At 39.4% G+C, this 23,382-nt stretch overlaps 1 protein-coding gene across 1 annotated transcript in view; it reads right to left on the bottom strand.

Annotated features, from left to right (window-relative positions):
• The window catches only part of LOC133589274 (solute carrier family 25 member 36-A-like), a 94,120-nt gene that overhangs the window by 61,515 nt on the left and 9,223 nt on the right, over positions 1–23,382 (bottom strand). The window contains exons 2-3 of the mRNA XM_061941895.1: positions 19,543–19,707; positions 233–310 (exon numbers count right to left, since the gene is read on the bottom strand). Of these exons, the coding sequence (XP_061797879.1) occupies positions 233–310; positions 19,543–19,707 (243 nt within the window). The remainder of the gene's footprint in view (positions 1–232; positions 311–19,542; positions 19,708–23,382) is intronic.

Here is a 23,382-nt window from a genome sequence, read left to right as displayed (position 1 = left end):
CTGCTTTTGATTTGGCTGCGTATCATCATATTCCCTGCCAATTTCATGTGTTTGCAAGCTTCCAAGAGAACCCTTAGGACTATTCGATTGACATATATATTCTTCTAGAACCAAAAAAAATAATACCCATATTCTTTTGATTTGGCTCATTCTGGTAGCACTTTGGACATTGCAAAGTCTAAAAGTAGGACAAGGGTCCTGGCAGAACAAGGGTGGTAAATAGCAAACATACCTGGAAGGTGCCACACCCACAAGGTTGGGTCCAAGTCCTCTAAAGAGTGACCGCAATCCCTCTCGTTCGAAGATAAGCCTGCAGACAGACAAGAGTTCATTTTGTATGTAGAGACACTCTTTACTCGCCGTGTGCAACGCAATGCATGCAGACAGAAGTAGGACATTGGATCAATGATTACATGTGCATGCATCTACTTGTTATGTTTAAAGGGGAACATTATCACCAGACCTATGTAAGCGTCAATATGTACCTTGATGTTGCAGAAAAAAGACCATATATTTTTTTAACCGATTTCCGAACTCTAAATGCATCGCATCGGGAAGCAGTCCGCCATTTTCTCAAACACCGAGTCAAATCAGCTCTGTTATTTTCCGTTTTTTCCACTGTTTTCCGTACCTTGGAGACATCATGCCTCGTCGGTGTGTTGTCGGAGGGTGTAACAACACCAACAGGGACGGATTCAAGTTGCACCAGTGGCCCAAAGATGCCAAAGTGGCAAGAAATTGGACGTTTGTTCCGCACACTTTACAGACGAAAGCTATGCTACGACAGAGATGGCAAGAATGTGTGGATATCCTGCGACACTCAAAGCAGATGCATTTCCAACGATAAAGTCAAAGAAATCTGCCGCCAGACCCCCATTGAATCTGCCGGAGTGTGTGAGCAATTCAGGGACAAAGGACCTCGCTAGCACGGCAAGCAATGGCGGCAGTTTGTTCCCGCAGACGAGCGAGCTAAACCCCCTTGGATGTCTTGGCTCACACCGTCCCGAAGATGATCAAGAGAAGAATATCGACCCTAGCTTCCCTGGCCTGCTGACATGAGGGTATGTCTACAGAATATATTAATTGATGAAAATTGGGCTGTCTGCACTCTCAAAGTGCATGTTGTTGCCAAATGTATTTCATATGCTGTAAACCTAGTTCATAGTTGTTAGTTTCCTTTAATGCCAAACAAACACATACCAATCGTTGGTTAGAAGGCGATCGCCGAATTCGTCCTCGCTTTCTCCCGTGTCGCTGGCTGTCGTGTCGTTTTCGTCGGTTTCGCTTGCATACGGTTCCAACCGATATGGCTCAATAGCTTCAGTTTCTTCTTCAATTTCGTTTTCGCTACCTGCCTCCACACTACAATCATGCGTAATCTGTTGAATCGCTTAAGCCGCTGAAATCCGAGTCTGAATCCGAGCTAATGTCGCTATAGCTTGCTGTTCTATCCGCCATGTTTGTTTGTGTTGGCTTCACTATGTGATGTCACAGGAAAATGGACGGGTGGTTAAAATCAGGCACTTTGAAGCTTTTTTTTTTAGGGATATTGCGTGATGGGTAAAATTTTGAAAAAATCTTCGAAAAATATAATAAGCCACTGGGAACTGATTTTTAATGGTTTTAACAATTCTGAAATTGTGATAATGTTCCCCTTTAACAAAGGGAATTGTAAGAAAGGGTGAATTTTACAACAATTCAGAATCAATTCTCAAAATGAACACAATTCTCGATTCAAACTGGTTCTCACAATATTTAATTTAATAGTATTTCAAATACATTAATTTACACACACAAAGCAGCAGACTAACCTAATTGTCCAACATTAGCAGTCAATATTATTCTCCACACAGTTTGGTGGCTATATGCAACTAAGTAGAAATGCATTTGCAGCTTTATGCCGTTAAAATCTCATTTGTTAAACCTTTGAACCTGGAATGTAACGATAAACGCGGGGTTTCCCGCAGCGCTTTTTTGTTAAGGCAGCCGCCTTAACAACAAAGAACCACCGCCTGTGACCTACAGTTAACAACTAATTTATTTCACTTGACCTTTTTCTGTGTTGAAGCAGCAAAAAAGGACATTATGTTAAATGAAGAGTTTCTGTCTCTGATAGTTGATATAATAATGTAACTGCATCATAAAGCCTACATGAACTCCATGGTGTTCATGGATTAAAAGTCTCTCCTATTGCTATTGTACTATTTTTTCAGCTATAGTTACATTAACCATTAGTAATGGAGCAGCCTAGTTTTGAATGGCAGGGTCCCTGCTATCACGTGTTGTTAAAAATATAACATTTACATAATAAAAATTAACTACAGGCTTCCCAAATGCCCCTAATAAATTAAGCATGATGAGTTGAGCATATGTCAGCATGTGGCCCCACTTTTAACTCTTTTTTTCAAACACTTATTTACAGTAAGTCATTAATTTGACTTAGTCATTATTTTGACTTCGTAAATATTGACTTACTAAGACAAAATAATGACTAAGTCAAATTAATGACTTACTGTAAATAAGCGTTTGCAATAAGCGTTTGAAAAAAAGTTATATATATATATATATGGCAATATACGATACATATCTCTATATTTTTTCCGTAAAATAAAAACAAAACACAAAACAGTCCTAGTTACCTGAGATAAGTATGTCATTATTTTGACATAGTAAATATTGACTTACTTACAGTAAGTCATTAATTTGACTTAGTCATTATTTTGACTTCGTAAATATTGACTTACTAAGACAAAATAATGACTAAGTCAAATTAATGACTTACTGTAAATAAGCGTTTGCAATAAGCGTTTGAAAAAAAAGAGTTATATATATATGGAAATATACGATATATATCTCGATATTTTTTCCGTAAAGTAAAAACAAAACACAAAACAGTCCTAGTTACCTGAGATAAGTATGTCATTATTTTGTCTTAGTAAATCAATATTTACTAAATCAAAATAATGACACTTTCAACTATTTTTTTCAAACGCTTTTTGCAAACGCTTATTTACAGTAAGTCATTAATTTGACTTAGTCATTATTTTGACTTAGTAAATATTGACTATAGTTACATTAATCATTAGTAATGGAGCAGCCTAGTTTCGAATGGCAGGGTCCCTGCTATCACGTGTTGTTAAAAATATAACATTTACATAATAAAAATTAACTACATGCTTCCCAAATGCCCCTAATAAATTAAGCATGATGAGTTGAGCATATGTCAGCATGTGGCCCCACTTTTAACTCTTTTTTTCAAACACTTATTTACAGTAAGTAATTAATTTGATTTAGTCATTATTTTGACTTCGTAAATATTGACTTACTAAGACAAAATAATGACTAAGTCAAATTAATGACTTACTGTAAATAAGCGTTTGCAATAAGCGTTTGAAAAAAAGAGTTATATATATATATATGGCAATATACGATACATATCTCTATATTTTTTCCGTAAAATAAAAACAAAACACAAAACAGTCCTAGTTACCTGAGATAAGTATGTCATTATTTTGACTTAGTAAATATTGACTTACTTACAGTAAGTCATTAATTTGACTTAGTCATTATTTTGACTTCGTAAATATTGACTTACTAAGACAAAATAATGACGAAGTCAAATTAATGACTTACTGTAAATAAGCGTTTGCAATAAGCGTTTGAAAAAAAAAGAGTTATATATATATATGGAAATATAAGATATATATCTCGATATTTTTTCCGTAAAGTAAAAACAAAACACAAAACAGTCCTAGTTACCTGAGATAAGTATGTCATTATTTTGTCTTAGTAAATCAATATTTACTAAATCAAAATAATGACACTTTCAACTATTTTTTTCAAACGCTTTTTGCAAACGCTTATTTACAGTAAGTCATTAATTTGACTTAGTCATTATTTTGACTTAGTAAATATTGACTATAGTTACATTAATCATTAGTAATGAAGCAGCCTAGTTTTGAATGGCAGGGTCCCTGCTATCACGTGTTGTTAAAAATATAACATTTACATAATAAAAATTAACTACAGGCTTCCCAAATGCCCCTAATAAATTAAGCATGATGAGTTGAGCATGTCAGCATGTGGCCCCACTTTTAACTCTTTTTTTTAAACACTTATTTACAGTAAGTCATTAATTTGATTTAGTCATTATTTTGACTTCGTAAATATTGACTTACTAAGACAAAATAATGACCAAGTCAAATTAATGACTTACTGTAAATAAGCGTTTGCAATAAACGTTTGAAAAAAAAGAGTTATATATATATGGCAATATACGATACATATCTCTATATTTTTTCCCGTAAAATAAAAACAAAACACAAAACAGTCCTAGTTACCTGAGATAAGTATGTCATTATTTTGACTTAGTAAATATTGACTTACTTACAGTAAGTCATTAATTTGACTTAGTCATTATTTTGACTTCGTAAATATTGACTTACTAAGACAAAATAATGACTAAGTCAAATTAATGACTTACTGTAAATAAGCGTTTGCAATAAGCGTTTGAAAAAAAAGAGTTATATATATATATGGCAATATACGATACATATCTCTATATTTTTTCCGTAAAATAAAAACAAAACACAAAACAGTCCTAGTTACCTGAGATAAGTATGTCATTATTTTGACTTAGTAAATATTGACTTACATACAGTAAGTCATTAATTTGACTTACCGTATTTTCCGCACTATAAGGCGCACCTAAAAACCACAAATTTTCTCAAAAGCTGACAGTGCGCCTTATAACCCGGTGCGCTTTATATATGGATTAATATTAAGATTCATTTTCATAAAGTTTTGGTCTCGTAACTACGGTAAACAGCCGCCATCTTTTTTCCCGGTAGAACAGGAAGCGCTTCTTCTTCTACGCAAGCAACCGCCAAGGAAAGCACCCGCCCCCATAGAACAGGAAGCGCTTCTTCTTCTACTGTAAGCAACCACCCGCCCGCGTAGAAGAAGAAAAAGCGCGCGGATATTACCGTACGTTTCATTTCCTTTGTGTGTTTACATCTGTAAAGACCACAAAATGGCTCCTACTAAGCGACAGGGATCCGGTTCATGAAAAGACGCAATCTCTCCATCCGCACACGGATTACTATTTCACAGCAACTGATATTCCTGTGAACCGCACTGTGGATACAACGGGAGCACGTACGGTGAATATTCGCACCACAGGGAATGAGAAGTCATCCTTCACTGTGGTTCTAGCTTGCCATGCTAATGGCCAGAAACTTCCACCCATGGTGATATTCAATTGCCAAAAGAGACCTTTCCAGCCGGCGTCATCATAAAAGTTAACTCGAAGGGATGGATGAAGAAAAGATGAGCGAGTGGTTAAGGTAAGTTTAAGTTTACGTGAAGAGGCCAGGTGGCTTTTTTCACGCAGCTCTGTCCATGTTGATATACGTATGTTTGCGATTGCACATTTGCGTACATTTTGGGAGTGAACAGAGTTGTTAGAACGCTGGTTTTTAATATATTATTAAAGTTTGACTGACCTATCTGACTGTTTTTTTGACATTCCTTTAGCGCAGTTAGATGCGGCTTACAACACCGGGCGGCTTATAGGTGGACAAAGTTTTGAAATATGCCGTTCATTGAAGGCGCGGCTTTTAACCCAGGGCGCCTTATGGTGCGGAAAATACAGTACTTGACTTGGTGAATTCTAGCTGTAAATATACTCCTCCCCTCTTAACCACGCCCCCCCTGACCACGCCCCCCCCCCCACCTCCCAAAATCGGAGGTCTCAAGGTTGGCAAGTATGGTTATTAGTGAGAACATACTTATTTTAAGGTATTTCTGGGTTCATTGAGGTTAGCTAATTTTACTTGTTTTGGAAAGTCTTGACAAGCCAAATGTTCTTGTTCTATTGGCAGATAATGTTGCTGAGTTCAAATAAAATACCCCTAATTTTTGTAATTTTTTTTCTTGTTTTTGAACACTGAACTTTTGCAGTGCAGATTTTGACTAATGAAAGCAACAACCAGCACCACACTAAAATGGACTTCAGGGTTTCCCCGAGACCGCCAAGATGCCTGTGGGGATGGGGGACTGGTTGTGGGTGTGGTCACCATGACGTCATCGTGCAATTTGCATAATTTGCTGTGGTATGATTTTCTATAAAAAGGCTTAACAAATATATACAAAATCTATTATTAATTAGTATTAACATATTTTTTTATCATTTTGCCATATTTTCAATTATTGCTACTTTTTGTACAATTGTACTTTTTCAAGTGTTTAGAGACCTTTAATTACTTTTTTATTAAAAACAACTGGCAACAAATTTAGCATCGTCTTCTGGTGTTATTATAGAATGTACTCGTGTTTAGAGTACAGTATCTGTCCCTCCATGTCGCTGACGAAAGATGCAAACTGAAGCGTGCATGACGTCGCACTTGCTTGGCGCTGTTGCTCGAGTTTCACTTTCTCTTCTTAAAAGCCGCCACTGTCCTTTTAATATTTGCACATTTTGTAGATAGGTGTACATGGGTGTATCTGCAATATATTAAAATGACATCCCCATCACAGACATGCTGACAACGCTCCAGACAATGGCGTGCGTTTTGTTTTCACCCGGTTTCGCCAGTGCGGTTTTCGGTGATCAAAGTCTCTTTTCTGTGGTGGAGTTTTCGGTCCATCACTTGTCAATAGTGTGCAAATAATAGGTTATATATATATATATAAATTCATACTGTAACGACCAGCTAATTTTAATGTTTTATGCTGGTGTGGTTTGGATTTGATGTTAGTTTTTCCCATTTTTGTAAACACACTGTCTGTGCCTGAAAGGTGATTGGTGGAAGTGTTTTTGTAAGGGAAGCGCCTTCACGGAAGACAAAAGTGTTCGCACAGGAGGTAAAACCTGTTGGAATTGTGCCATTTATTATCATAAGATTGGTAATAAAAGTTAAAAATAGCGTCAGCAAAGTAGTATAATGTAACAACAAAAAGATATGTTGATACTCATAACTAATAATACAGATGTGTATTTATCAATCAATCAAAGTTTACTTATATAGCCCTAAATCACGAGTGTCTCAAAGGGCTGCACAAGCCACAACAACATCAGATCCCACATCAGGGCAAGAAAAAACTCAACCGAATGGGATGACAATGAGAGGCCTTGGAGTGGACCGCAGAAGGTCCCCACATCTAATAGATCCACTATTATGCTAGTGGATCTAGCATAATATTGTGAGAGTCCAGTCCATAGTGGATCTAACATAATAGTGAGAGTCCAGTCCATAGTGGATCTAACATAATATTGTGAGAGTCCAGTCCATAGTGGATCTAACATAATAGTGTGAAAGTCCAGTCCATAGTGGATCTAACATAATATTGTGAGAGTCCAGTCCATAGTGGATCTAGCATAATAGTGTGAGAGTCCAGTCCATAGTGGATCTAACATAATAGTGTGAGAGTCCAGTCCATATTGGATCTAATATAATAGTGTGAGAGTCCAGTCCATATTGGATCTAATATAATAGTGTGAGAGTCCAGTCCATAGTGGATCTAACAAAATAGTGAGGGTCCAGTCCATAGTGGATCTAACATAATAGTGTGAGAGTCCAGTCCATAGTGGATCTAACATAATAGTGTGAGAGTCCAGTCCATAGTGGATCTAACATAATAGTGTGAGAGTCCAGTCCATAGTGGATCTAACATAATAGTGAAAGTCCAAACCATAGTGGATCTAACATAATAGTGTGAGAGTCCAGTCCATAGTGGATCTAACATAATATTGTGAGAGTCCAGTCCATAGTGGATCTAACATAATAGTGTGAGAGTCCAGTCCATAGTGGATCTAACATAATAGTGTGAGAGTCCAGTCCATAGTAGATCTAACATAATAGTGTGAGAGTCCAGTCCATAGTGGATCTAACATAATAGTGTGAGAGTCCAGTCCATAGTGGATCTAGCATAATATTGTGAGAGTCCAGTCCATAGTGGATCCAACATAATAGTGTGAGACATTCACAAATACTTGTATACATTTTTTTAGCCTTTAAAAAACATTATATTTGCAGCAAGTAAGCGCAGGGGATTTGAACATTTGGTGCGATTCAGAATTGTAATAAAAAATGAATCGCGATGGTATTCTAAAGTCAGAATCAGAATCAGACGACCAGCACAATACCAGTACAAGGGCAACCTGCCACAGCCTGACACCCAGTAAATCCGGATACACATGGAGCCACTATCAACATACTGAGAGACCCAAAATAAATAAAGTGACCGGGACCTTTGCTCTAGTGATCTTCACGGTGCTAAAAAGGACGGTGACTAACAAGTTCATTCCGTGCTGTCATTTCCTATTAGGGCTGGGTGATATGGACCAAAAAGTATATCCGATATATTTTTACTTAAACTCGATATTCAATATATATCTTGCTATATTTTCCGGTGAAATAAATACATATAAAGATATTAATTTTTGAGCGAGATTCACTAAAATCTTTGTCTCTCCTTCTCACAGAGACTTAAAACAAGCGCACCTTCTTACATACGTCACATACTGTCGCGCGTGCAACGTCATACGCCCTCGCGAAGCAGAGAGGTAGCGGAATGGGTAACGTTAGCTGTGGTGCTAGCGGTAATACGAGCGAAAGAAGGTGCGAATCTGGTGGCAAATGAAGGAAGACGAATTAATTCCCAAGAAAAACAGCACGGGGGTCCATCGTCTGGCGGTGGTTTGGCTTCAAGCGGGAAGATGTTGAACAGACAACCGTAGTATGTCGAGTGTGCGGCAAAAAAGTAGCATTACTGCTAATTTGTAGCATCATTTGAAAAGTCACCCGCTAGAGAATGAAGAGGGCTTGAAACTCCGCATGTCAACATCTCCGGCCGGTGCCACACCCACAAAATGGCGAAATAGTCAACAACAGAAGGAGATAACGTCCGCAGGAACCTACCACATAGTGAAGGACATACACTATTTGATTTCCTATTATGCAGCTCATTTTTATTTGACACTTATTGAAATATCTTGTGTGACATCATGCACAAAAGTGCACTTTATTTGTTTTAAACTATTGTAGTGGCGTTCTGTACAAAAAGAGCACTTTAATTTAGTGTTGTTTTGATATGTCATCTTAGTGACATCATGCACAAGAGTGCACTCATAGCTTGTTTTAAAATGTCTCTGACAATCTTGCACGTTCTGTTTTGGAAATGACATGAATGTTTTTGCCACTGCTTAACATAGTTGCCAACCTTGAGACCTCCGATTTCGGGAGGTGGGGGGGAGGGGGTGGGCGGGGCGTGGTTAAGAGGGGAGGAGTATATTTACAGCTAGAATTCACCAAGTCAAGTATTTCATATATATATATATATATATATATATATATATATATATATTTATTAGAGATGCGCGGATAGGCAATTATTTCATCCGCAACCGCATCAGAAAGTCGTCAACCATCCGCCATCCACCCGATGTAACATTTGATCAGAACCGCACCCGCCCGCACCCGCCCGTTGTTATATATCTAATATAGACGATGCAAGGCATTAGTGAGGTTATAAAGCTTTTGCCTGTTAAAGAAAGGAGACTGATCCAATGCAGCACAGACATTCGCGTGCCACGCTGTCACGACCCAGACGCACACCAGTGCGCAATCATATGGGAGCCGCGCTGAGCGCACCTCCAAGCGCGTCTCGCTGCCGGCGACGGCCGGGTATGGGCCCGACGCTCCAGCGCCATCCATTTTCAGGGCTAGTTGATTCGGCAGGTGGGTTGTTACACACTCCTTAGCGGGTTCCGACTTCCATGGCCACCCTCCTGCTGTCTATATCAACCAGGGTGAGCCCCACCCCTTTCGTGAGCGCACTGCGCGCGGAGTGACCCCTGTTACGCGCCCCCGGCAACAGGGGTGGCGGGCAGGTAAGCTGCGCGGGCGGAGCGCGCGGAGTGACCCCTGTTACGAGCCCCCGGCCACGGGGGTGGCGGGCAGGTAAGCTGCTTACCTGCTGCGCGTGACGCCGGCCGCGGCGAAGGCGGACGAGGTGGGGTGTCGGTGCGGTGGGCGCGGTGGTGACCCTGGACGTGCGTCGGGCCCTTCTCGCGGATCGCCTCAGCTACGGCTCCCAGTGGGGCCCTCTCGGGGGAAGGGGCCTCGGTCCCGGACCCCGGCGAGGCGTCCCTTCTCCGCTCCGTAAAAGTGTCCATCTCTTCTTTCTTTTTTTCTTCTGTTGTGGCATATGCAGCAGGTGCCTGCTCGTTTTTCGTATGTGGGTAACAACATTTAACTATGTATATATATTTCCCAATTGGTTTAACTGCCACCCGCCTGAATCTATTTAAAATCTTTGTTTTTTTTTATTTCAACCGCCCGACCCGACCCGCGGATAAAATCTAATTTTTTTAAATTTCATCCGCCCGATCCGCGGATAATCCGCGGACTCCGCGGTTGTGCCCGCAAACCGCGCATCTCTAATATATATATATATCTAAGAAATACTTGACTTTCAGTGAATTCTTGCTATATATATATATATATATATATATATATATATATATATATATATATATATATATATATATATATATATATATATATATATATATATATTTATTTTATTATATATATATATGTATATATAAATAAAATAAATACTTGAATTTCAGTGTTCATTTATTTACACATATACACACACATAACACTCATCTACTCATTGTTGAGTTAAGGGTTGAATTGTCCATCCTTGTTCTATTCTCTGTCACTATTTTTTCTAACCATGCTGAACACCCTCTCTGATGATGCATTGATGTGTGGCACGCACAAAAGTGCTTTCATCAAATGCATTAGAGTCTGGACTCTTCCATCTCTCCCTCGCATGGCCCAAAACCGGTCAATCTTTGCTTCCTGAGGAAGATCTTCAGTGCCAAGCACTTGATAGTCCACTACTTCTTCCCGGAGGCTATCCAGGTCCAATCGCAGCTGCGACTTGGAACTTACAAGCTGTTATGAGAGTAGCGTATGTGTGTGTGTGGCCCTTTAATAGGTGAGCGTGTGAGGTGAGTGACGTCAGTGAGTGTGTGGGCGAGAGAAGAGAGGGAGCGGTAGCGTGAGTGCGGGCGGGGACTAGTTGGTTTTGTGTTGGATTGGCTGTGTGCAAGCAATCAATAAAGCAAGATTTGCAACTAATCGCCGGACTCAGGCAGGAAAGGTGCAACAAAGCGTATTTCTTCATCTTACTCGTCGTCGGCGTCGCCATGGCTGTATCTTCCTCGTTCTTCTGCTTCGTCTCCTTGTTGTGTGCGCAGTTGTGCACTGCACTCTCTAAAAGCCGTATATGTTATTGATGTTATAGATGGCAGTATTGTCCCGTTTAAGAGTGTCACAACATTGCTGTTTACGGCAGACGAACTGCTTTACGGTAGACAAAAACATGACTGCTGTTGTTGTGTGTTGTTACCGCGCTGGGAGGACGTTAATGAAACTGCCTAACAATAAACCCACATAAGAAACTAAGAACTCGCCCTCCATCATTCTACAGTCATACTTGCCAACCTTGAGACCTCCGATTTCGGGAGGAGGGGGGTGGGGGCGTGGTCGGGGGTGCGGCAGGGCGTGTTTGGGGGCGTGGTTAAGAGGGGAGGAGTATATTGACAGCTAGAATTTACCAAGTAAAGTATTTCATACATATACAGTATATATATATATATATATATATATATATATATATATATATATATATATATATATATATATATATATATATATATATATATATATATATATCTACATCCTGAAAATATGCAAACAAAACTGTGTTTAGTTAATTGATACTTCAAACTTGCATAAATAAATATTAAGGAATATAACATAATTTGGCTTCTGAGAGTTTCAAAATGTAATGAATAAAATGCTAAAGTTGTTGATAAACAAGCAATTATTTTAATAATTAAATATGGTCATTTTAAATGAATTATTATGATAATTTAAAATCAATTATTTCAAATATGTTTATTTTAATGTATAATTCTATGGCTGGATGTAATAAGGAGTCAGGAAAAAATACAAATAAAAATACAATTAATTTCGATGTTTTTAGCAAAATATAGTAAACATGTATTTAGTTGTTTTTTTTGTAAATTAATAAATATATTTAATTTTAGGTAAGATAAACATAATAATACAATTTATCTCTAGTCTGGATGATTTAGTTCTTGTCACCCTGTTGTCCTCCCGTCGTGAAAAAAGGCTGTCCTCACTCAGGTCCGCATGGAGCTGGAGGGGGCGTGGCTTCCAGCTCCGGCTGAAAATCGGGAGATTTTCGGGAGAATATTTGTCCCGGGGGGGTTTCGGGAGAGGCGCTGAATTTCGGGAGTCTCCCGGAAAATTCGGGAGGGTGGGCAAGTATGTCTACAGTTATAATGTGTTTGGGCAGGCACACTGTTTATATCGTGGGAAAGCGGACTCGGGCCTGAATTTCGGGAGAAAATTTGTCCCGGGAGGTTTTCGGGAGAGGCGCTGAATTTCGGGAGTCTCCCGGAAAATCCGGGAGGGTTGGCAAGTATGCTGCTTAATAACTGTTTAATAAATACACTTTTGCTAAATTGACTTAGTTGTGATTTCCCTCTCTGCATGAAAGTTTAAAAGTAGCACATATTAACGCAGTATGAAGAAGAATGTTTTAATGTAGACACATAGAATCATCATACTGCTGTGATTATATGCATCAAGTGTTCATTCAAGGCTAAGGCAAAATATGGAGATATATATATTGTGTATCGTGACTAGGGATGTCCCGATCCAGGTTTTTGCACTTCCGATCCGATACCGATATTGTTTTTGCATTTCCGATCCGATACCGATACTGACCGATACCGATACTGACCGATACTGTCCTATCCGAGCATGTATTAAAGTTTAAAGTTATTTAGCCTACGTAGTTGTCAGAATCATGTTGAAAAGGGTTTTAGTACTCTTGATAACAACTAGCCAGCTGAATTAGGGGAGTTTGAATAATACACAATGGTTGGTAACAAGAAACTGACCTGTTTATTCAAGGATAAACACAAAATAGACAAAATTATACATGACAAACAGAAATGGCAACATTGAACTATGGCTGGGCGATATGGCCTTTTTTTAATATTGCGATATTTTAAGGCCATATTGCGATACACAATATATATCTCCATATTTTGCCTTAGCCTTGAATGAACACTTGATGCATATAATCACAGCAGTATGATGATTCTATGTGTTTTGATTGATTGATTGAGACTTTTATTAGTAGGTTGCACAGTGAAGTACATATTCCGTACAATTGACCACTAAATGGTAACACCCCAATAAGTTTTTCAACTTGTTTAAGTCGGGGTCCACTTAAATTGATTCATGATACAGATATATACTATCAGATATATACTATCATCATAATACAGTCATCACACAAGATAATCACATTGAATTATTTACATTATTTATAATCCAGGGTGCGGAGGGGGGCGCCGGATGTAAGTGTCAAAAAGACAGCCAAAAGAGTTTGATATGAGAATAAATCTAAAGTTAAAATATAGGGTAGAAATGCACCCATTTGCATGAAATGTAGTCTTGATTTTCAAAATGTTCTTTCAAGGCTTGCATGTCTACATTAAAACATTCTTCTTCATACTGCATTAATATATGCTACTTTTAAACTTTCATGCAGAGAAGGAAATCACAACTAAAAAAATCACTAATTTTTTCATACAATTTTGATGGTGTGGACGTGTGGCACCAAATGGAGATAAGCGTCTCGACAGACGTCACAATATTTGAACAATGATGACGAAAACTGTTGTCTCTGTCGTGTCCGTGTGTCGAAAATTGTTATGCGCTTATTTTTTTATTTGATTTTGTGCGTGGCATAGATTTGCCGTGCGCAGAGGACGCTTGAGCAGGCGCGCACCTTAGCGGCTGCGCTAGCATCACAGCTAACGTTAGCCATGCCGCTACCTCGCTCTCTGCTGGGAGAGGACGTATACGTATGTGACGCATGACGTGACAGTATGTGACGTATGTCGTGACAGTATGTGACGTGTGTAAGAAGGTGCACTTGCTGTCTGTGAGAGGGAGACACAGGAAAGAGTGAGAAGAGCCTGTCGTGTAATGCCAGCAGCTAAAAGCAACTGCGTGAGAATTGTGGAAGTGTTGAAGGTGTGCTGGAAAATGCGGAACAGAAATTAGGGAGCAGCAGAAAAGTGGAATGTATTATTTAAATCGGTGCGTTGGAAAACACGGACCGGAGTTTTTTTTAAACTGGATCTGGATCGGCATTTTCCCATGCCTTGCCGATACGCATTTTTTGGCAAATATCGGATCGAGACATCCCTAATCGTGACATGGCCTAAAAATATCCAGATATTAATAAAAGGCCATATCGCCCAGCCCTACTTTCTTTTAACTTTTATTTTCCACTTTGTATCTTGAATATGCTCATTATTCCAGTTTTAAATTATACTCCACTCCGAGTCTGTGAGCTCAGAATAAAACTGTTACCCACAGTTACGCAACTGAAATCATGAAAATAACATAACAAGTCTTCCTCTCACTGCATGCTGACCTACTTTTTGCCCGTGCACATTTTTCCAATTCCCTTGCTTCTTCCGTTCCCACTCTCCCCGCATCTGTCCTCCTCTGCTCTGTTGTAGCGGTCTGAGGTTTCAGATAACGGCTGCACAAGACTGAGCTGAAAGCAAAACTCTTGCACTGCAAACATCTTTAAATTCCATCCGTCCATTTCCTAGCACTTATCCCGGTGAAATAGAGAGCCTACCCATAGAGAGGCAGAGGAACAATCGCAAGACACTTTTACACAAAACAACGCTGTAAAACCTAAGAATGTCTGTCATTTCCAAAAGGATTTTTTGCTGGAAGGAGAATTTTTAAAAAAGCCTTAAAGGGGGACATTATCACAATTTCAGAAGGGTTAAAACCATTAAAAATCAGTTCCCAGTGGCTTATTTTATTTTTCGAAGTTTTTTTCAAAATGTTACCCATCACGCAATATCCTTAAAAAAAGCTTCAAAGTGCCTGATTTTAACCATCGTTATATACACCCGTCCATTTTCCTGTGACGTCACATTGTGATGCCAAAACAAACAAACATGGCGGAAAGAACAGCAAGGTATAGCGACATTAGCTCGGATTCAGACTCGGATTTCAGCGGCTTAAGCGAAATTGAAGCTATTGAGCCATATCGGTTTGAACCGTATGCAAGCGAAACCGACGAAAACGACACGACAGCCAGCGACACGGGAGAAAGCGAGGACGAATTCGGCGATCGCCTTCTAACCAACGATTGGTATGTGTTTCTTTTTAAGTGTTGTAATGTTTTTAAGCTAAATTATTGGTAAACACAGTTTCCATCCATCCATCCATCCATCTTCTTCCGCTTATCCGAGGTCGGGTCGCGGGGGCAGCAGCCTAAGCAGGGAAGCCCAGACTTTCCTCTCCCCAGCCACTTCGTCCAGCTCTTCCTGTGGGACCCCGAGGTGTTCCCAGGCCAGCCGGGAGACATAGTCTTCCCAACGTGTCCTGGGTCTTCCCCGTGGCCTCCTACCGGTCGGACGTGCCCTAAACACCTCCCTAGGGCGGCGTTCGGGTGGCATCCTGACCAGATGCCCGAACCACCTCGTCTGGCTCCTCTCCATGTGGAGGAGCAGCGGCTTTACTTTGAGCTCCCCCCGGATGGCAGAGCTTCTCACCCTATCTCTAAGGGAGAGCCCCGCCACCCGGCGGAGGAAACTCATTTCGGCCGCTTGTACTCGTGATCTTGTCCTTTCGGTCATAACCCAAAGCTCATGACCATAGGTGAGGATGGGAACGTAGATCGACCGGTAAATTGAGAGCTTTGCCTTCCGACTCAGCTCCTTCTTCACCACAACGGATCGGTACAGCGTCCGCATTACTGAAGACGCCGCACCGATCCACCTGTCGATCTCACGATCCACTCTTCCCCCACTCGTGAACAAGACTCCGAGGTACTTGAACTCCTTCACAGTTTATGTATAATAATTTACGTAAAACCGCGAGTAATGAATAAAGTTGTCATCAATTAATATATTCTGTAGACATACCCTCATCCGCTCTCTTTTCCCGAAAGCTGATCTGTCCAGTTTTGGAGTTGATGTCAGCAGGCCAGGGAAGCTAGGGTCGATATTCTTCTCTTGATCATCTTCGGTGGCATAAGGGACGGTGTGAGCCAAGACATCCAGGGGGTTTAGCTCGCTCGTCTGCGGGAACAAACTGCCGCCATTGCTTGTCGTGCTACCGAGGTCCTTTGTCCCTGAATTGCTCACACACTCCGGCAGATTCAATGGGGGTCTGGCGGCAGATTTCTTTGACTTTATGGTTGGAAATGCATCTGCTTTGAGTGTCGCAGGATATCCACACATTCTTGCCATCTCTGTCGTAGCATAGCTTTCGTCGGTAAAGTGTGCGGAACAAACGACTGACCATTTCGTCGGCTTTCCCCACACCCTCGTATTTTGAACAAGTTTCGTCCAATTTCTTGCCACTTTGGCATCTTTGGGCCACTGGTGCAACTTGAATCCGTCCCTGTTCGTGTTGTTACACCCTCCGACAACACACCGACGAGGCATGATGTCTCCAAGGTACGGAAAACAGTCGAAAAAACGGAAAATAACAGCTGATTTGACTCGGTGTTTGAGAAAATGGCGGATTGCTTCCCGATGTGCTTCTCTGCATGAAAGTTTAAAAGTAGCATATATTAATGCAGTATGAAGAAGAAGGTTTTAATGTAGACATATAGAATCATCAAACTGCTGTGATTATATGCATCAAGTGTTGATGCACTGATTTTTAATGGTTTTAACCCTTCTGAAATTGTGATAATGTTCCCCTTTAACAGTTAATTTGACTCATTTTCATTAATTACTAGTTTCTATGTACCGCATTTTTCGGAGTATAAGTCGCACCGGAGTATAAGTCGCACCTGCCGAAAATGCATAATAAAGAAGGAAAAAAACGTATATAAATCGCACTGGCCGGCCAAACTATGAAAAAAACTGCGACTTATAGTCCGAAAAATACGGTAACTGTTTTTATATTGTTTTACTTTCTTTTTTATTCAAGAAAATGTTTTTAATTTATTTATCTTATTTTATTTTTTTAAAAGGACCTTATCCTCACCATACCTGGTTGTCCAAATTAGGCATAATAATGTGTTAATTCCACGACTGTATATATCAGTATCGGTAATTAAGAGTTGGACAATATCGGAATATTGGCAAAAAAGCCATTATCGGACATCCCTAATCAAATAATTAGTTCAAGACCTGGAAGTAAAACTATCCACACCATTTATCATGTGTGTTACAAAAACTGTTAAAAGTTTGATTGCCAGAGAAGTTTGTGTGAAAAAACCTACCGTATTTTTCGGACAATAAGGCGCACTTAAAACCCTTTCATTTTCTCAAAATTCCACTGTGCGCCTTTTAGCCCGGTGCGCCTAATGTACGGCATAATTCTGCTTGTGCTTACCGACCTCGAAGCTATTTTATTTGGTACATGGTGAAATGATCAGTGTGACCAGCAGATGGCAGTCACACATAAGAGATACGTGTAGACTGCAATACGACGCCAGTAAACAACACCAAAACTTTGAATGTTCCATTGAGAATATAGAACATAACACACGGCGCTCAAAAATCTGTCAAAATGTTTTCAGTACGACTTCGGTAAGACATATTATCTGGCGTTTTGTTTCGCAATATTATGCGAAACCAACTTTTCTTACTGTGGAGGGAGGGTGTGATCAGCGCGCCCGCAGGAGCAAAAGTCACCGCCTCTGTCAACGGTGTTGAGGGCGGAGCACCATCGGATAGGGGCGGGGCATGTGCTGACGGCGAGACACAGCTGTGAGCAGCCTGGAGCCGAGAGAGAGAGCTGCTGGAGAGAACTTTGATTCAAAACTATATGTACTCCATTTTCTACCGCTTGTCCCTCATAATTTTGACTAAATACAATAAAAAAAATGGGAAATGATACAATATGTTACTGCATACGTTAGCCGACAATTAGAATATATTTGATTGTTTTATTCTATTTCATTGATGTGTTTTATTATTTTGTTCTATTTTTTTGGTTTTGTTTGTTTACTTGTTTCATTTTAAATGCTTGAAATTAGATTACTTTTTATTGTTTCTTTTTTTATGTGCAGCACTCTGGAGACAGTTTTGTTGGTAATAGTGCCATATAAATAAAGGGTAATTGGATTGTGAATTGTGAATTATATTTATATAGCGCTTTTCTCTAGTGACTCAAAGCGCTTTGCATAGTGAAACCCAATATCTAAGTTACATTTACACCAGTGTGGGTGGCACTGGGAGCAGGTGGGTAAAGTGTCTTGCCCAAGGACACAACGGCAGTGACGAGGATGGCAGAAGCGGGGATCGAACCTGGAACCCTCGAGTTGCTGGCACGGCCACTCTACCAACCGAGCTATACCGCCTTGGATAAAAGACAAGTCTAGTATGATCACTATTTTTTCTAATGCCAAAAATTCTTATTTGATTGCAGTAAAAAACATATGTTGTGTTTTTGTTTTATTTTGAAAAGTATCGAAATACATTTTGGTACCGGTACCAAAATTGGTATCGGGACAACCCTAGTCTACATCATGCTTTCAAACTGAAGAAATAACCGATAAAAACTAGAGATGTCCGATAATATCGGACTGCCAATAAATGCTTTAAAATGTAATATCGGAAATTATCGGTATCGGTTTCAAAAAGTAAACTTTTTAAAACGCCGCTGTGTACACGGACGTAGGGAGAAGTACAGAGCGCCAATAAACCTTAAAGGCACTGCCTTTGCGTGCCGGCCCAATCACATAATATCTACGGCTTTTCACACACACAAGTGAATGCAATTCATACTTGGTCAACAGCCATACAGGTCACACTGAGGGTGGCCGTATAAACAACTTTAACACTGTTACAAATATGCACCAACACCAAACAAGAATGACAAACACATTTTGGGAGAACATCCGCACCATAACACAACATAAACACAACAGAACAAATACCCAGAAACCCTTGCAGCACTAACTCTTCCAGGACGCTACAATATACACCCCGCCCAACCCCGCCCACCTAAACCTCCTCATGCTCTCTCAGGGAGAGCATGTCCCAAATTCCAAGCTGCTGTTTTGAGGCATGTTGAAATAAATAATGCACTTTGTGACTTCATGTTGGCATTTTTTTCCATAACTTGAGTTGATTTATTTTGGAAAACCTTGTTACATTGTTTAATGCATCCAGCGGGGCATCACAACAAAATTAGGCATAATAATGTGTTAATTCCACGATTGTATATATCGGTATTGGTTGATATCGGAATCGGTAATTAAGAGTTGGACAATATCGGCAAAAAGGCCATTATCGGACATCTCTATTTAAAAGTGTGATTAATCTGATTAAAAATCATTTGACAGCATCAATTATTGTAGGAAAATGTTTTCTATTTTTGCGTCTTCACAGTGAAATAAAGTACGTGACATGGTTCTGCTTACTTGAGACAGTGCAGAGGTCCTGGTGGAGCGACGCGGGCCACACTCGCTCCGTTTACAGTGCTGAGCTGGACTTCAGAGATGTAGAGAGTGACGGAGGACGACTGCAGTCTGGTCTTCACCACTTCCAGAGGACATGTCAAAATAGCCCCGACGGTGCCCCCGCATCTGAGAGAAACCAAGAGACGAAAAGGTTAGGGAGGGAATCACTCAAAATCAAGGCAAGACAATGGGGATAGTGACGAGATATTAGCATTCAATGGTCATCGCACTGAGAACTGGAATACCAGACGAGTTGAGGAAAGGTTAATGTATTGTAGGACAATAAGAATGATTGTGGGGTGATAAGCGCCAGACCACAGGTGTTAAACTCAAGGCCCCGGGGGCCAGAACTGGCCCGCGACATCATTTTATCTGGCCTGCAAACTCCCGGAAATGATATGTGTCAATGAAGTACTTCATATTTTCTCACTAAATGTCATGGATTTTTTTTTCATTTTGACAGAAAAAAATATATGTACTGCTTGAAATTGCATACCTCTTTAACTTTAATAGTATCCAATATTGCAACAAATATTACAGTGTATTATCATACTTTCCAAACATTTTTTTGTCAAAATAAAAATAAATTGACTTGGGATTTTACAGCAAACTACCCATCAAATTAATAAAAAATTACAATAAATTTTACAGCATCATACCTGCCAACTTTTGAAATCAGAAAAACCTAGTAGCCAGGGTCCAAGGGCCGCAGGCCCTGGTAGGTCCAGGACAAAGTCCTGGTGGAGGGTTCAGGGCTTCGCCCCCCGACGCAAAATGATTATTAGCATTCAGACAGGTTAAAATGTTGCTAAAACCATCACTTTTCTATCAGTCACAGTGACTTTTCAAAACAAAAATATTACAGCAAAAATCATATGGGTTGATTGGCATGTTTATTCTGTAAGCTAACTTCAATAGTTTGAAATTATTTTGACAGTTAATGCCAGTTATCCTGTCAACCTTTCACAAGACTTCAATTTGTTAATTGAAAGTATAAACAGTATAAACACTTTTTACAGTAAACAAATGGTAAAACAGTACTAAACAATTCCATTAAAAAAAAAATTGGTGTCATTATTAACTTTCTGTCCAAGCTTGTATAATCTACTGCCTTGTTCAATTGTAAAAAATATTCTGTGCCTAAAATTCACATTTCTATCACAATTATCAAACTGTAAACATGGTAAGCTAACTTCATTAAAATTAATAGTCCTGTCAATAGCATGGAATTACAATTCAAATGTAGTTTTTTTGTAAGCCTTTCAAAAGAATTCAAAATATGAAAAATTAATGAAAATTAATTGAAGCCATCAGACACTTGAAAAGTGGCACATCACATCTCTAATGTAATCATTTTAACTTTTCAACAGAAATAGCACTGCAAAAATATTAAGGAAATACTTCTGTATTTTGGTAGTTATGCTGTCAACATTTAACAAGATTTCTTCAACTTGGACTTGAAAGCATAAATAGTATAAACACTTTTAACAGTATAACAGTACTAAACAATTCCAATAGATAACATTGGTGTCATTACCTTTTTGTGGCTAAAATCCAAATGTATTCTATCAGATTGATCATACTGCAAAAATGATATGGTAACTTTATGATAAGTTTACTTGAAGTGGCATAAAACACTGAAAGTGATTGTTCCTATAACCCCTTTGTTTCAAATGTTTGTTCCACTTGTGGCAGTCGGGCACCAGCATACCGTCTTTGACAACTTGAAGTGGCATAAAACACTGAAAGTGATTGTTCCTATAACCCCTTTGTTTTAAATGTTTTATGCCACTTCAAGTTGTCAAAGACGTGCTGTGAAATACAGCCGACAGGATTGCGCACCAAACACGAAGCAAGGCCAAAGTGCATGCATGGTGCAGGAGAACAAAGGACTTCTTTCATTTAAGGTTTGTGATAAACCATCAAACTCATTCGTTAAAAGGACTCTATAGTAATATAAAGCGAGTTTTTCTGGACATTATCATGCAAGAAAAGTTTATTTTTGGGACCGCGATCACCGCGTAATGATTTTTAAAGGTTGCATTACAAACATTTAACTGTCCCATGTGATCAGCCAGTGCGATTGGAAGTCCATGCTCAATTATTGCCTCCGTAAATAAAACTTCGGCATTTATCACATCCAAAGAATCTGTTTGGGCGACGAAAAACGTTGAAAGTTTTCCACTTGTATCGCTAGCAACGGCATTAGACTTGTGTTTTTTTGTCCCAACGTGGTCTTTTACATCGCTAATTCCTCCGTGTCCGATCGAAAAATCTTGTCTGCACAAGGTGCAATTTGCGTAGTTTTCACCCTTTTTTTTTTTTAATTAATGAAAAACCGTATTTTTTATCACTGCAACCGTAACCCGGAATAGGTTGATGAAAACCGTACTAATTACGGGAAAACCGGAGTACACTGGCAGGTATGCAGCATATTACTGTCAATTGAAAAAAAACATTTTTAATTTGCGTTAAAATTCTGTTGACTGAGCTGCCATTTTTTGACTGTAAATTCTTGTTTTAACGGTGTATGGTAGAAAAACTGGCAGAATAAAAGAGGAACTTGTACTGTTTTTTTCCATTAACAATATAATGTTGTAAAAACCACTGTAAATTTAATAGTAAAATTCTGGCAACTAAGCTGCCAGTTTTTTTCTGTAAAAAAAACCCCAAAAAAACAGTGCTACTGTTTTTATATTTACCGTAAAATGTAAGAAATCAAATAATAACATCACTATTTTACAGTAACATTTTGTAAATGTAAAGCTTTTACAGTAAAATCGACAGTCTACATCAGGGGTGTCAAACTCGTTTGAGATCGGGGGGGCCACGTGGAGAAAACTCTACTCCCAAGTGGGCCGGACTGGTAAAATCACGGCACGATAACTTAAAAATAAAGACCATTTCAGATTGTTTTTTTTTGTTTAAAAATAGAACAAGCACATTCTGAAATTGTACAAATCATAATGTTGTTGGATTTTTTTTTATAATTCCCTGTTGCGGTTAATTATATATATATATATATATATATATATATATATATATATATATATATATATATATATATATATATATATATATACATACACACATATACATACATATACACATACATATATATACATATATATATACATATATATATACACATATATACACATACATATATATACATACCGTATTTTCCGCACTATAAGGCGCACCTAAAAACCACAATTTTTCTCAAAAGCTGACAGTGCGCCTTATAACCCGGTGCGCTTTATTACGATTCATTTTCATAAAGTTTCGGTCTCGCAACTTCGGTAAACAGCCGCCATCTTTTTTCCCGGTAGAACAGGAAGCGCTTCTTCTTCTACGCAAGCAACCGCCAAGGAAAGCACCCGCCCCCATAGAACAGGAAGCGCTTCACCCGCCCCCGGAAGAAGAAGAAAAAACGCGCGGATATCACCGTACGTTTCATTTCCTGTTTACATCTGTAAAGACCACAAAATGGCTCCTACTAAGCGATCCGGTTCATAAAAAGACGCAATCTCTCCATCCGCACACGGATTACTACCGTATTTCACAGCTGATATTCCTGTGAACCGCACTGTGGAACGGGAGCACGTACGGTGAATATTCGCACCACAGGGAATGAGAAGTCATCCTTCACTGTGGTTCTAGCTTGCCATGCTAACTTCCACCCATGATGATATTCAAAAGGAAGACCTTGCCAAAAGAGACCTTTCCAGCCGGCGTCATCATAAAAGCTAACTCGAAGGGATGGATGGATGAAGAAAAGATGAGCGAGTGGTTAAGGGA

This window comes from Nerophis lumbriciformis, linkage group LG03 (assembly GCF_033978685.3).
Source record: "Nerophis lumbriciformis linkage group LG03, RoL_Nlum_v2.1, whole genome shotgun sequence".
In the NCBI taxonomy this organism is placed as follows: Eukaryota; Metazoa; Chordata; class Actinopteri; order Syngnathiformes; family Syngnathidae; genus Nerophis; species Nerophis lumbriciformis.
Note: the sequence above shows the minus strand (reverse complement) of the source record. Positions and strands in the feature narration are given on the sequence as shown.